The sequence below is a fragment of the Mauremys mutica genome, chromosome 1, assembly GCF_020497125.1.
Source record: "Mauremys mutica isolate MM-2020 ecotype Southern chromosome 1, ASM2049712v1, whole genome shotgun sequence".
Taxonomy (NCBI): Eukaryota; Metazoa; Chordata; order Testudines; family Geoemydidae; genus Mauremys; species Mauremys mutica.
The window spans coordinates 201,882,397-201,895,622 of record NC_059072.1 but is presented as its reverse complement, the minus strand read 5'-3'; the positions used below and the strand labels follow the sequence as shown (position 1 = coordinate 201,895,622).

Genomic DNA, 13,226 nt, shown 5'->3' with positions numbered 1-13,226 from the left:
GGGAATAACTATCTAGGTAGTAGTACTGCTGAAAAAGATCTTGGGGTTATAGTGGACCACAAACTGAATTGTCAATGTGATGCAGCTTCAAATAAAGTTAATGATTCTGGGGGTGTATTAACAGGACTGTTGCATGCAAGACACAGGAGGTAATTATCCCACTCTACTTGGCACTGATGAGGCCCCAACTGGAGTAATGTGTCCTATTCTGGGTACCACACTTTGGAAAAGACATGGACAAATTGGGAAGAGTCTAGAGGAAAGCAACAAAAATGATAGAAAGGTTTAGAAAACCTGACCTATAAGGAAAGGTTAAAAAACTGGCCATGTTTGGTCATGAGAAAAGACTGAGGGAGGATCTGAGAGTCTTCAATTATGTTAAGGGCTGTTATAAAGAGGACAGTGATCAATTGTTCTCCATGTCCACTGAAGGTAGGACAAATAGTAATGGGCTTAATCTACAGCAAGGGAGATAGGAAAAGCTTTCTAACTACAACGGAAGTTAAACTCTGGAATAGCCTTCCAACAGAGGTCATGGAGTCCCCATCACTGGAAGCTTTTAAAAACAAGTTGGACAAACACCTGTCAGGGATGGTTTAAGTTTACTTGGTCCTGGCACAGCATAGGGGACTGGACTTAATGACTTTGAGGTCCCTTCCAGCACTAAATTTCTATGATTCTATAAGGACAATGGACGTAAAATCTGCCCTTTTTTTTTTTTAAAGTATACTCAGAACTGGTAGGTAATGTCCCCCGGGGAAGAAAATCTAAGGGCTAAAAGAGAACTGGAAGTTTCTCAAGGAGACAACATTAAAGGCACAACTTCAAGCTATCCTGATGTGAAGGAAAGAGGAATAATAGTATGGAGTCATGTTGACACCTTCAGGAACTCTTGAATCACCTGAAAATCATAAAAGAATCCTACAGAAAGTGGAAACTTTGTGGTATTCTTTTGTACTTAGCAATTTATCAAGTATATAGGGAGAAAATCAGAAAGGCTAAGAGACAAAATGAATTACACCTAGAGAGCGATATAGAAGACTAAGAAGTTTTTTAAATACATTAGGAGCAGAAGAAAGTGTAGGTCTTCTACTTGGCAGAGAAGAGCTAACAACAGATATCAGGAAGGCGGAGATGTTTAATGCCTATTTTGCTTCAATCTTCACTTAAAAGTTTAACAGTGACCAGATACCACACAATATTAACAAAGGGGAGGAATACAAGCCAAAATAGGAAAAGAACAAGTTAATGGATATTTAGATATGTTAGATGTATTCAAGTCAGAGAGCCTTATGAAATTCACCCTACAGGTAACTTAAGGTACTAGCTGAAGCAACCTCTAAATCAGTAACAGTTATCTTCAAGATCACATGGAGGGTGGGTAAGGTCCCAGAGGACTGAAGAAGGGCAAACATATTACCTATTTTTAAAAGGGGGAAACAAGGAAGACCTGGGGAATTATAAACCAATCAGCCTAACTTTGATACCTAGAAAGATACAGGAACAAATTATTAAACAATCAATCTATAAGCACCTAAAGCACAATAGAGTTACAAGTAATCACAACATGGATTTATCAAGAACTAATCATGTCAAACCAACTTAATTTACTTCCTTGACAGGGTTGTTAGCCTAGTGGATTGGGGGAAATAGTAGATGTGATATCACTTGATTTTTATTAAGGCTTTTAACACAGTCCCCCATGACCATTTTCATAAGCTAACTAGGCTTTATAACATGAAATTACTATAAGGTGGGTGCAAAAGTGGTTGAAATACTGTACTCAATGAGTAGTTATCAACTGCTCACTGTCACATGGGAAGAACGTATTTAGTAGTGTCCTATAAGCATCAGATGTGGACAAACTGGAGAGGAGAACAACAAAAATTATAGAAGGTTTAGAACCTATAAGAAAAGGTTAAAAGAACTGGACATGTCTTCTTGAGGATTTGGGGCCGTGGGAGAAGACCTGAGAAGTCTTCAGGTATGTTAAAGGCTGTTATAAAGAGGACTGATCAATTTTTCATGTCTACTGAAGGCAGGACAAGATGCAATGGGCTTGAACTAAAGCAAGGGAGTTTTAGGTTAAATATTATGACAAACTTTCTGTTTACAAGAGTAGTTAAACCTCTAGTAAAGGGAAGGTTGTGAATCCCTATTACTGGAGGTTTAAGAACAGATTGGATAACTTATCATGGATGGGCTAGGTTTTACTTTATCTGACTCAGAACCAGGAGCAGGATTACTTTGAGATCCCTTCCAGCCCTACATTTCTATGATTCTCGAGTCCCTCCTTTCTCCTAAAGGAGACACATTCATGCTTACACTTTGTACATCAAGTTTAGTACTAAAGCAATCATTTTTCATTAAGTGCTTAGTACAACTTTCAGTACTAAACTGATGCACTGACACTACATAAACCAAGGATTTTACAAAAGCACCATCAAAATATAACATTTTTAAAAATTCATTATTTTATTACTATTAAATTACTCGATTAAACAAATTAGGTAAACTGTTTTGAATTAAACTAGTTTCTAATTCACAAATATTAACGTTTTTCAAGGTTAAAGTCTTACCTTTAATTGACAGCCAACCCTTTCATAAGCTTTGATCAGTCTGTTTTTGTGATACATCATTATTCCATAATGGTCTTTGTTTCTGCAGTTAAATCCAAAGGTGATTCTTACAGTTTTAGCCTTGTTTTTGGATGTTAAGGATAATTTGATCACCCAAGAGTTTCTTCATACTGAAAGTGCATTAAAAAATGAGCCAATACTTTCAAACTAGAACAATTCCATCAGCCCCTAGGTTTGGTATAGCATCTTAAAATGGATATCTGCAACACAACATTTTGTCACAGACAGCCTACTTACATCAGGTCTTCCCATTCAGCATGCAATGATGTACATATCAGTAAAGGATACAGCCAAAAATTTTGGTCTATAAATATCACGTTCAATGTATGCAAGACTTTTGGAAATCAGCTGCGTTTTCACTTTTTGTCCTCTGATAATGATTTGCATTCTTGGCTTCAAATACAAAATACTGCTGTAAGCCTGCAAAGCACATGGTAATTTCTATTATGCAAGCCAAACCAAACCAACACGAATGGTTTATAATACATCCTCTCTCTATATAGAATAAATGCTGCTTAACAACCACCCTGATAATTACTTCCTGTTAAACATTTTGCGTGGAGCTGAAATCATCCAATGACTTGAACTGGAATTGGTCTGGATATTGGCAACAGGCTTGCCACTTACTGACTTTTTTTGCCTGCAGCTCCACATGGAAAGACCCAGGCGCAGGCAGGTTTGCAGGGCTGCAGTTAGGGACAGAAGTGCTAGGATGTGTGGAGCCCAGATCCCAGGGTAGGCTGCAGACAAGGTTGCTGACGCCGCCTAGATGCTGAGGGGCTGCATGATACCTCTCCCTGTCGTCTCTGGGCTGTGTCCTGCCCTTGCAATAGGGGCATGGCCTTGGCACTCCCAGTCACTTCCCCTGGCCGCAGGCAGGTTTGCAAGCGGTGGCAAGGAGACGGACTGTTCCTTCACTGAGGAGACTAGCTGATATTGTGGCTTGCCTCATGCAAAAAGGAGCACCACCAGGGTTGGTTGAAAAATAGTGAAAGGTCTTGGGGGTGAACTTTGCTTTACAAGGCATTAAACAAGTCTAGATTCTATACTAAATAGTTAAATAAGTCTAGGTTCTAAATGCATTATGATTTTATTTTATATGTAACCGTTTCCAATATTTCTACTTGCTATCACTTGAATCTTTTTCCTTTGTTAAATAAACTGTTGCTTGTTTTCAATATAAACATATCTAAGTGCTGTCTGTTAAACAGAACAGTGATCTGAGGTATAACTGGAAACTGCAGTGTATTGCAGCTGGGAGCACCAAAACTGTGAATACTGACAGTTTCCAGAGGAACAGAGGCTGGGCACTAGGAAGACATTCATGGGCTTGGACCACATCACTAACCTGAAGAGAGACAGCAGAGCAAACATAGGCTGAGAAGGGAGTGCTTGTGTTGCCTATGACTGGCGGAGTCAGGAAGCTGACACACAGCCGGCACAGAACAAGGCTTCCTCACACTAAGGGCAGGTTGTAGTTAGGTGCCTCACAATCCTGGGCACCCCGGAGAAGCATCACAGACACATATTTCAAAAGCAAATGGCTTGGCTTTAAAATATTTTATGGCCACTGCTGCTGTAGTATAATCATTCTCATTGAAAAGAAATATTTGAAACTTACTTTCCAGCTTTGTCACTGTTTTAAGTAAACAATTGTCGAAGAAAAACTCAGTTCTCGCTTTTTGTTTGGGTGCAGCAAAATCAAATACTTTATTATTTCTCCAGTAATTACAATGGAGGGAGAGAGTGCCATAGGACACAGGGTCGCCCCAGTCCTGGACAGGTCTCTCAACTGGTAAACAATTACATCAAGCCTTTATACCTTTGTTACAGACAATTTCTAGCAATCATGGAGACAGTAAAAAGCAACAAATACATTTTGTTTATACATAGCAGAAAGGCTTATCTTATTTGTCTCTCTCTTAAGAAAAGCAAGCCTGCATTTTGGTTAGTGATTGCAAGGTCATAATAACTTTGTACACAGTTCTTGTCCTGTCGCCTCGCACTATCTTTGCTCCTACAAGTCTCACGTCATTAGGGTTACAGTATGGCCTGACTCTTGCTAACTGACTGACACGCATTAAAATCCGCTTCAAATCCTTATGGAAGCTTTCCCTGCTTCCACACAGTATACCTACCCGTAGCGAATAGTCACTTTCAGGCACAATCTGGTCCTGTCTCTCTTGTTTTTTATACCCTCTTTTCCCTGTTGCTTCATCTAAATCTTCTGGAATTCTGATGTCGTATTTATCCTTATCAAAATCGAGCTCTGTTTCTCCATCTTTATCTCTGTGGAAGGAAGTCCAAAATATAAATAAAATAAATTAAAAATTATAAATAAATAAATAACCCAACACAATTACTGAAGAAGGCAGGGTACCACGGAGGGGTGGAAGAGGAAAAATCTTAGCAGGCAAGTTTGTTTCAGCTGGAGATTCTAAAGTATGGTTTCCTCAAGAGTATGTTCCTTTTTAATCACAGTTCTCTAATATTTACAAGGTAGCGCTGCAATGACATTCATTTGTTCTAAATGAATCCTAACAATACTACTACAGAAATACTTCCTAAAATACTCAAGGAGCTGACTGAGGAAATATGTGAGTCATTAACTATTATCTTCGAAAACTCATGGAAGATGGGAGAGATTCCAGACTGGAAGAAGGCAAATACACTGCCAATCTACAAAAAGGGGAATTGAGATAACCCAGGGAATTACAGACCCAGACCATAGTTATCAGTGGTTCCCAGTCAAGCTGGAAGGGCATATCAAGTAAGGTCCTACAGGGATCCCTCCTGGGTCCAGTTCTGTTCAATATCTTTATAAATGATTTAGATAATGGCATAGAGAGTACACTTATAAAGTTTTCAGACGATACCAAGCTGGGAAGGTTTGCAAGTGCTTTGGAGGATAGGATTAAAATTCAAAATGGAAAAATCATCTGAAACAAACAAAAATCAGCAAGGACAATGCAAAGTACTCCACTTAGGACGGATCAACCGCACACATACAAATTGGAAATGTCTGCCTAGAAAAGAGTACTGTGCAAAGGGATCTGGGGGTTACAGTGGATCACAAGCTAAATGAGAGTCCACAGTGTAACACTTGCAAAAAAAGGCAATCATCATTCTGGGATGTATTAGCAGGAGTATTGTGAGCACAACAGAAGAAATAATTCTTCTGCTCTACTCTGCGCTGATTAGGCCTCAACTGGAGTATTTTGTCCAGTTCTGGGCACCACATTTGAGAAAATATGTCGACAAATTGGAGAAAGCCCAGAGGAGAGAACAGGATATAAACTAGCCATCAACAAGTTTAGGCTTGAAATTAGGCAAAGGTTTCTAATCAGAGAACTGAAGTTCTGGAACAGCCTCCCAAGGCCAGTGATGGGGAGGGCTCTGAGTTACTACAGAGAATTCTTTCCCAGGTGAGTGGGGCAGGTTCTGCGGCCTGCAATGTACAGGAGGTCAGACTAGATGACCATGATAGTCCTTTCTGACCTTAAAGTCTCTGGGAGCAACAAAAATGATTAAAAGTCTAGAAAACATGACCTATTAGGGAAGACTGAAGCCTGGTCTACACTAGGCGTTTAAACCGGTTTTAGGAGCGTAAAACCGATTTAACGCCACAACCGTCCACACTAGGAGGCACCTTATATCGATTTTAATGGCTCTTTAAACCGGTTTCTGTACTCCTCCCTAACGAGAGGAGTAACACTAGTATCGGTATTAACATATCGGATTAGGGTTAGTGTGGACGCTGATCGACGGCATTGGCCTCCGGGAGCTATCCCACAGTGCACCAGTGACCGCTCTGGACCACAATCTGAACTCGGATGCAGTGGTCAGGTAGACAGGAAAAGCCCCGCGAACTTTTGAATATTTCCTGTTTGCCCAGCGTGGAGCTCCGATCAGCACGGGTGGCGATGCAGTCCGAAATCAAAATAAAAAAAGAGCTCCAGCATGGACCATGCGGATGTGATCGCTGTAAGGGCAGGCAAATCCGTTCTATCAGCGCTCCGTTACAGAAGATGAAATTCAGAATCCTTTTTTAAAAATCTCCAGACAGACGCCATAGCAGGGACTCAGCGCACTGCAGCGTGACAAGCGTAACGGAAAGCCAAAGAATCAAATGGACGCTCATGGACTGGAGGACTGAAGCTATCCCACAGTTCCTGCAGCCTCCGAAAAGTATTTGCATTCTTGGCTGAGCTCCAAATGCTTCTAGGGTCAAACACAGTGTCCGCGGTGGGTCAGGGCATAGCTTGGCAATCTACTCACCCCCCACACACACCCCCAGAAGCGAAAGGGAAAACAATCCTCTGACTCTTTTACATGTCACCCTATCTTTACTGAATGCTGCAGATAGACACGATGCTGCAGCCGTCAACACCAACATCATCACTCCCCCCCTGCCATGGGTGGCTGATGGTACAAAAGGACTGGTAACCGTCCTCGTCATCAGCCTATTGGCACATGGGGCAGTAACCATGCTGACTAGCATCCGTCAGGTCGATCAAGGGCGCCTGGCCCTAATTTTTTCTGGTGGTGGATGGTGCAATATGGCTGGTAACCATCGTCATCATAGCAACAGGGGGCTGAGCTCCATCACCCCCCACCCTTCATGTGTAAAGAAAAGATTCAGTTGCCCCTGGACTAGCAGAGGGATGCTGGGCTTCTCTCCTACACACTGCTTAATGTCCTGTCTGGACTATCATAGCAGCTGGAGGCTGCCTTCCACTCATTTCTCACTAACAAGTCACCATGTCTTATTCCTGCATTCTTTATTACTTCATCACACAAGTGGGGGGACAATGGTATGGTAGCCCAGGAAGGCTGGGGTAAGAACGGAATGAACAGGTGGTGTTGTTACAGGAGCACCCCCTGTGAATAGCATACAGATCATAAATTCTGCAGGATCTGACACAGAGCAGCTGTGCTCTCTGGTTCTATGATACAGTGGTTATCTAGTACACTTGCCTATATTCTAGGCAGGACTGATTCTATTTTTAGATACCAAAAAGGAGGGATTGACTCAGGGAGTCATTCCCAATTTTGGCTTTTGCGCCCCTGGCTAAGAGCAGCCAGGGGCACTTATGACAGCAGCAAATGATACAAAAGGACTGGTAGCCATGATCATCTTAGTTCCAATTTATGGAAGGGTTTGGAAGGTGCAATATGGCTGGTAACCATCTCTGCTGTCATGCAAAAGCAAAAGCATGCTTCTGTGTAGCGCTGCTGAATCGCCTCTGTGAGCGGCATCTAGTACACATACGGTGAGAGTCACAAAAGGCAAAACAAGCTCCATGATTGCCATGCTATGGCATCTGCCAGGGCAATCCAGGGGAAAAAGGCGCGAAATGCTTGTCTGCCGTTGCTTTCCCAGAGGAAGGAGTGACTAACGACATTTACCCAGAACCACCCGCAACAATGATTTTTGCCCCATCAGGCACTGGGATCTCAACCCGGAAGTTCCAAGGGGCGGCGGGGGAGGCTGCGGGAACTATGGGATAGCTAGGGAATAGCTACCCACAGTGCAACGCTCCAGAAGCCGACGCTAGCCTCGGACCGCGGACGCACACCACTGAATTAATGTGCTTAGTGTGGCCGCACGCACTCGATTTTATAAAATCTGTTTTACAAAACCGGTTTATGCAAATTCGGAATAGTCCCGTAGTGTAGACGTACCCTGAAAAAAAATTGGGTTTGTTTAGTCTGGAGAAGAGAAGATGGGCAGGGGGTGGGGGGAATATGATAACAATTTTCGAGTCCAAAGAGATTGTTACAAGGAGGGGGGAGAAAAATTGTTCTCTTTAACCTTTGAGGATAGGAGAAGGAGCAATGGGCTTAAATTGCAGCAAGAGCGGTTTAGGTTGGACATTAGGAAAAACTTCTTATCAGAGCAGTTAAGCATTGGAACAAATCTCCTAGGAAGATTGGAGAATCTCTCTCATTGGAGGTTTTTAAGGATAGGTTAGACAAATACCTGTCAGGACGGGTCAGTTATTACTTAGTTCTGCCTTGAGTGCAGGAGACTGGACTAGATGACCTATTGAGGTCCCTTCCAGCCCTACGTTTCTATAGGGCCCACTCCTGCAGAGGCACGTGGATGGAGTAGTTGACCTAACAAATTTGTTCTCTAATTTCTACTGACTTTGAGAATGTGACTAATTAAGCCTTTTATTTTGCTATGGTAAATTGTGTGGGAAAATTCTGGATTAGATACTGTAAGAGTCAACAAACTAGAATTAAACTTGAAAAGTTCCAGGCATTTTAAGTAGACTACTGCTCGGCCACAAGAAAGTTTAGTTAAGGAGCTGCCTGGTGTCTCACAAACAGCCATTAAAATATTAAAACAGATGGGATTTAGCAAGATATCACATTTTAGGGCTAGTTTACAACTGCAAGAGCTTTGCAAGTACAGCAATAACAACAAATCTCTCTAGCAGAGATCCAACTTATTCTAGCAAAAGTAATTATTTTGCTGGCACAGTTAAACTACCTCCTCAAAGGACAGAAGCTATGCTGACAAAGGTCCTCTGCTTGTATTAACTGTCAAACACAGGGTTTTTTGCTGGCATAACTAACAGACATAGCTATGCCAAAAGAACATTGTAGTATAGACCTGGCTTTAGACCCTTTGCCTCTGGCTATTTTACTTGCTCAGTCGTGATAGTTCAGTGGCAACGGATGAATGACCTTGTAACTCTCAAATGTATCCGTCCGATTCCGCATGTTCCCACTAAGTTACAACCAACTCATGCTCATTAGCTTTATAGCTTTAGAGAGTAGTTCCACCAAGACTTCTAAAGTCTAGCTGCTTACCACCAAACTCATGCATAGCAAACACTTGTTTTAAGTTCACAAGTTACCAGATATTGGACTTCATCTTACCTTCTAAGGTTCCAAATAATGATTCTTGTTCCCTTTTTCCCCATGATAGCATCAAGCTCTGCCAGTAATTTCTCCTCAGTAGAGAACAAAGAATGTGCCTGGATGGCCTTAAGGCTGGCTTTGTATTCTGGATTAATTATTTGCCGTAAGAACTAAGTTAAAGACTTAAACATTTCACACATTAAAATAAATTTCTAGGTGAGCTTCTCTGGCACAGCCACAGTACTCAGGGCTCTCCCCCTAACAGGCCTCAGACATGTGTTATGCTGCTAGCTTACTGCTTTAATTCAACCCCATAGCCCTCCTCCCTCCTTATATATATGGAGGACATCCGCACAACTGCAATTTCCATCTCTTGAGAGGGCAAGAGGCACACCTGAGAGGCTCTTCATATCCTACTTTTACACATGCAAGTTCTCTACTTTTTATGTTTGAAAATAGTCAAAAGGATATGTTGCCTGTTAAATGATACTATAGGAACAATGACATGTTCTGCCTTTGTAGCTTCTAGGAAGGTCTGAGATAACAGGCCAACACTCATGGTCTCTCCATTTTTGGTAAAAACAATCGCATCTTTTCCCAGGCGCATAGATCCTGATTTAAATCCATTTCCATACAGTCCCACTGGAACGCGGCCATTTATTGTAACTTTGTCACTGAAGCCAAAGCTGAAACACATTGTAAGAACATTTTGTAAAAAAGTGTAAACTCACAAAAGATTGATGTCAAAATAGGTTTAAACAGATTATGTTAATCCCTACTTTTGATATCAGTTGACTACAGCATAGCTAAAAGCAGTATTTGCTCAACAACTAGACAAAGGCTGAGGATCAGATTGAGGTTATAATGCTAAACTGCTCCCTAGTGTGATCTATTGCCATCTTTAAATATGTCTAAGGGGTATCATCTGTATGGAATTATACAAAAAGTGCTCCCAAAGCAGTCCAATAGTCAATTATATTTTAAAAGACTGAACTGGACCTTGGTGAACAGTTTTTCCACTTCTCTCAATTGCTTTCGCAATTATTTGTAAACAAAAGTCAACTTTGCATTAGTAAATGAGACAAAGGAGACATTTCATTAAAAGTGATGATCTGTAGTTGTGCAGTGAATTTAGCATTAAGCCCTTAACTCACAAGAAATAATACCTTAGAAAAAAACATAAAAAGAAAATATATAACTGTTCATTATAGTTATTCCTCACCCCCTTAATTTTTCTACAATACCTTCAATTTTGAACAATGTGCAAAATCTGAATTCTATTACATTTCACCTACAACCCAATAACTCAAAGAAGCAACTGAACAGTCATGTTGGCAGTTAATAGTACTGAGTTAACTACCTTTCAACTTTGGCTACCTGGGTTTATATTCACACAAACCTGAGTTTAGCAGGTATGGCCTCCTCTTCTTCCCCTATCCTATTCCATTTACGGACATTTCAAAACCACATATTTCTGTATAGCCGCTGACTCAAAATAGGCTCAGGAACAGACAAATGGAGATGGGTGATTCAGGAACAAAATATACTGCTGATCTTGATGAACACTTGACCAGCATCTGCCTATTGTTTGGATCTAGCTATTAATCTTAGTCTCGCTTTCACAAGCATTAAATTCATTTGCAGATTTGATATAAAAAAATATGCAGGAATGAGCAGAACATTAAACTCTGAAACTGAAAATTGGAATGATTGTGGGAGACCATAAAAATATCCACAAAACGGTTACCCACCTGAGCATTTTGTGCAATTTCTCTGAAGTCATGCCATTTCCATTATCAGTAAATGTCAAACATATGTTGCCCTTTATTACTGTTTTGTCTATCCAGATCTGTTTAGCATTCACATCTGGATCGTAAGCATTGTCTGAAAATCAGAGAAGTGTGAAATTAACAAGAGCACAAATTAAAATGCTATAGCATCCATACATTCAAAATACATCATTCTGGTGAAAGGCTTATATACCAAAACCTTCTATGAAAATATTTTCCAGGTAAGTGGATTCAGCATATCCCATCTCTACCTCATAAAATATTAAATTCCATACCCTTCCTTCCCTGACCCTCCTTTTTAAATCAGTTAAAGCCATTTTTTAAAGTTAAAATATTGTACAAGGTCTACAAAATGAGTGGCTTATAGTTGCTGTTTTAGGATCAAACTTGAAAGTCAGTCCCCACTTAGTACACACCAATTTTTATAATCACTCATATGGACAGCCACCATATTATCTGGGTTGTTTGCTGATGATTTTCCACCACTACTCACTCAGAAAGATGTAGGGTTAAACTATGAGTGCTGGTTGCCAAGTAGCTTTCAGACAAAAGGCTTTTCCGAAGACTAAAGTGGATCTGCCATTTAGGAACCACTTAAACTATTGCTGGCAATGCTGATGAGTAGCCACTGGAATGGACCTACCACCTTGATTAAATGTAAACCCTACAGAATTTTAGTAATTTGCATTAAGGCCCATTCTGAATTTGTGAGTGAACAAACGTGTAAAAGCAAAGGTGCATAACAAAGATGTCCTTTATCAATATATTTTGTCAATTTTAATTATGTACATTTCTTCAGTGTATATATACAGTGGTACCTTGTAAAATTAAATTGTAGTAATACAATACCTCATTACAGCATCTGCCACAAACTCTAATTTGGGGTGAGGGGATACAATTTTTTCCTTGCAACTAGCACATACAGTTTTGCAAAGCACTGAACAGCGAGATTTTGCTACTTTGTTTAAAAATTAGCACAGACCCTGAAACAAAAACCATACACTGAAGACGTACTTGATGATGAATGTCAATGCTAGAATTAGAAATTAATTTTAGTTTTATTTTCATCTCTTTGATGAAGTCATCAGATTATATGTAAAATATGTAAAAGTTGATTAATAGCCCCCCCCAAATTGACTCAATTTTAAAATAAAAGATTAACACTCCTCCACCCCCTAGCAGGAATATCAGCTCACATTAGACTTGAATGAACTATGGTTTTAAACATGTGCAATATGCCCAATGCATGTGGTCAAAAAGAATGAGATCATAGGAAGAGTTGTGTTAAACTTTCAGTGACCCTTCAAAATACCAGTGTTATATTATTTAAGGTTTGTGCTGAAATAATAGAAATAAAACCTGGTTCATTGGGTACCAGGTACAGTAAGTAATTGTCTATATAAGTTTGTTAAATATATTATAAAAAACTGCTTCACCTGGCCTTAGCTAAGGTCCAATACTTGGCAATTACATCACTTGTTCATTAAAGAGTATTAAAGAAAGTAAACATTGCTAATACCTGCCTGAACAAGTTGGAGCCAACCAATATGGGTATAAGCATCCCTGTAAGCCCTTTTGTAAATATTTTTAATCAAATGCTCATAAGTGTTGTTACTGTTTGGATATTTATTATTTAGGCTTTTAGACATATTTAGAGCAATTGCAGAAATACCACTGGGCCTTCAGATTTAATAAAGGAATTTATGACTGAACTGGTGTCATGGTAGTATCCTATATTAATAATTTCAATACACACAGCCCCCAAACTATTGCCTCTACAATACTGCCCCTATTTATAGTTCAAGATATATCATATGTAAAATTCCACTCAAGACATCATCATAATCAAAAAAGGAAGAAAAAAAATCTTGTTTTCCAGTACCTTGTATAAACAAAATGTTACTAATTTGCTGCCTATTAGGGG

The 13,226-nt window shown here is 40.1% G+C and overlaps 1 protein-coding gene across 5 annotated transcripts in view; it reads right to left on the bottom strand.

Moving 5' to 3' along the window:
- Positions 1-13,226, bottom strand: part of MORC3 (MORC family CW-type zinc finger 3) — a 61,263-nt gene that overhangs the window by 37,358 nt on the left and 10,679 nt on the right. For 4 of the 5 annotated variants that reach the window (XM_045002439.1, XM_045002440.1, XM_045002441.1 and 1 more), the window contains exons 3-8: positions 11,264-11,396; positions 9,984-10,198; positions 9,531-9,675; positions 4,778-4,928; positions 2,928-3,059; positions 2,580-2,699 (exon numbers count right to left, since the gene is read on the bottom strand). In XM_045002439.1, coding sequence (XP_044858374.1) covers positions 2,580-2,699; positions 2,928-3,059; positions 4,778-4,928; positions 9,531-9,675; positions 9,984-10,198; positions 11,264-11,396 — 896 coding nt within the window. The remainder of the gene's footprint in view (positions 1-2,579; positions 2,700-2,927; positions 3,060-4,777; positions 4,929-9,530; positions 9,676-9,983; positions 10,199-11,263; positions 11,397-13,226) is intronic. The other variant, XM_045002442.1, reaches the window with a different exon arrangement.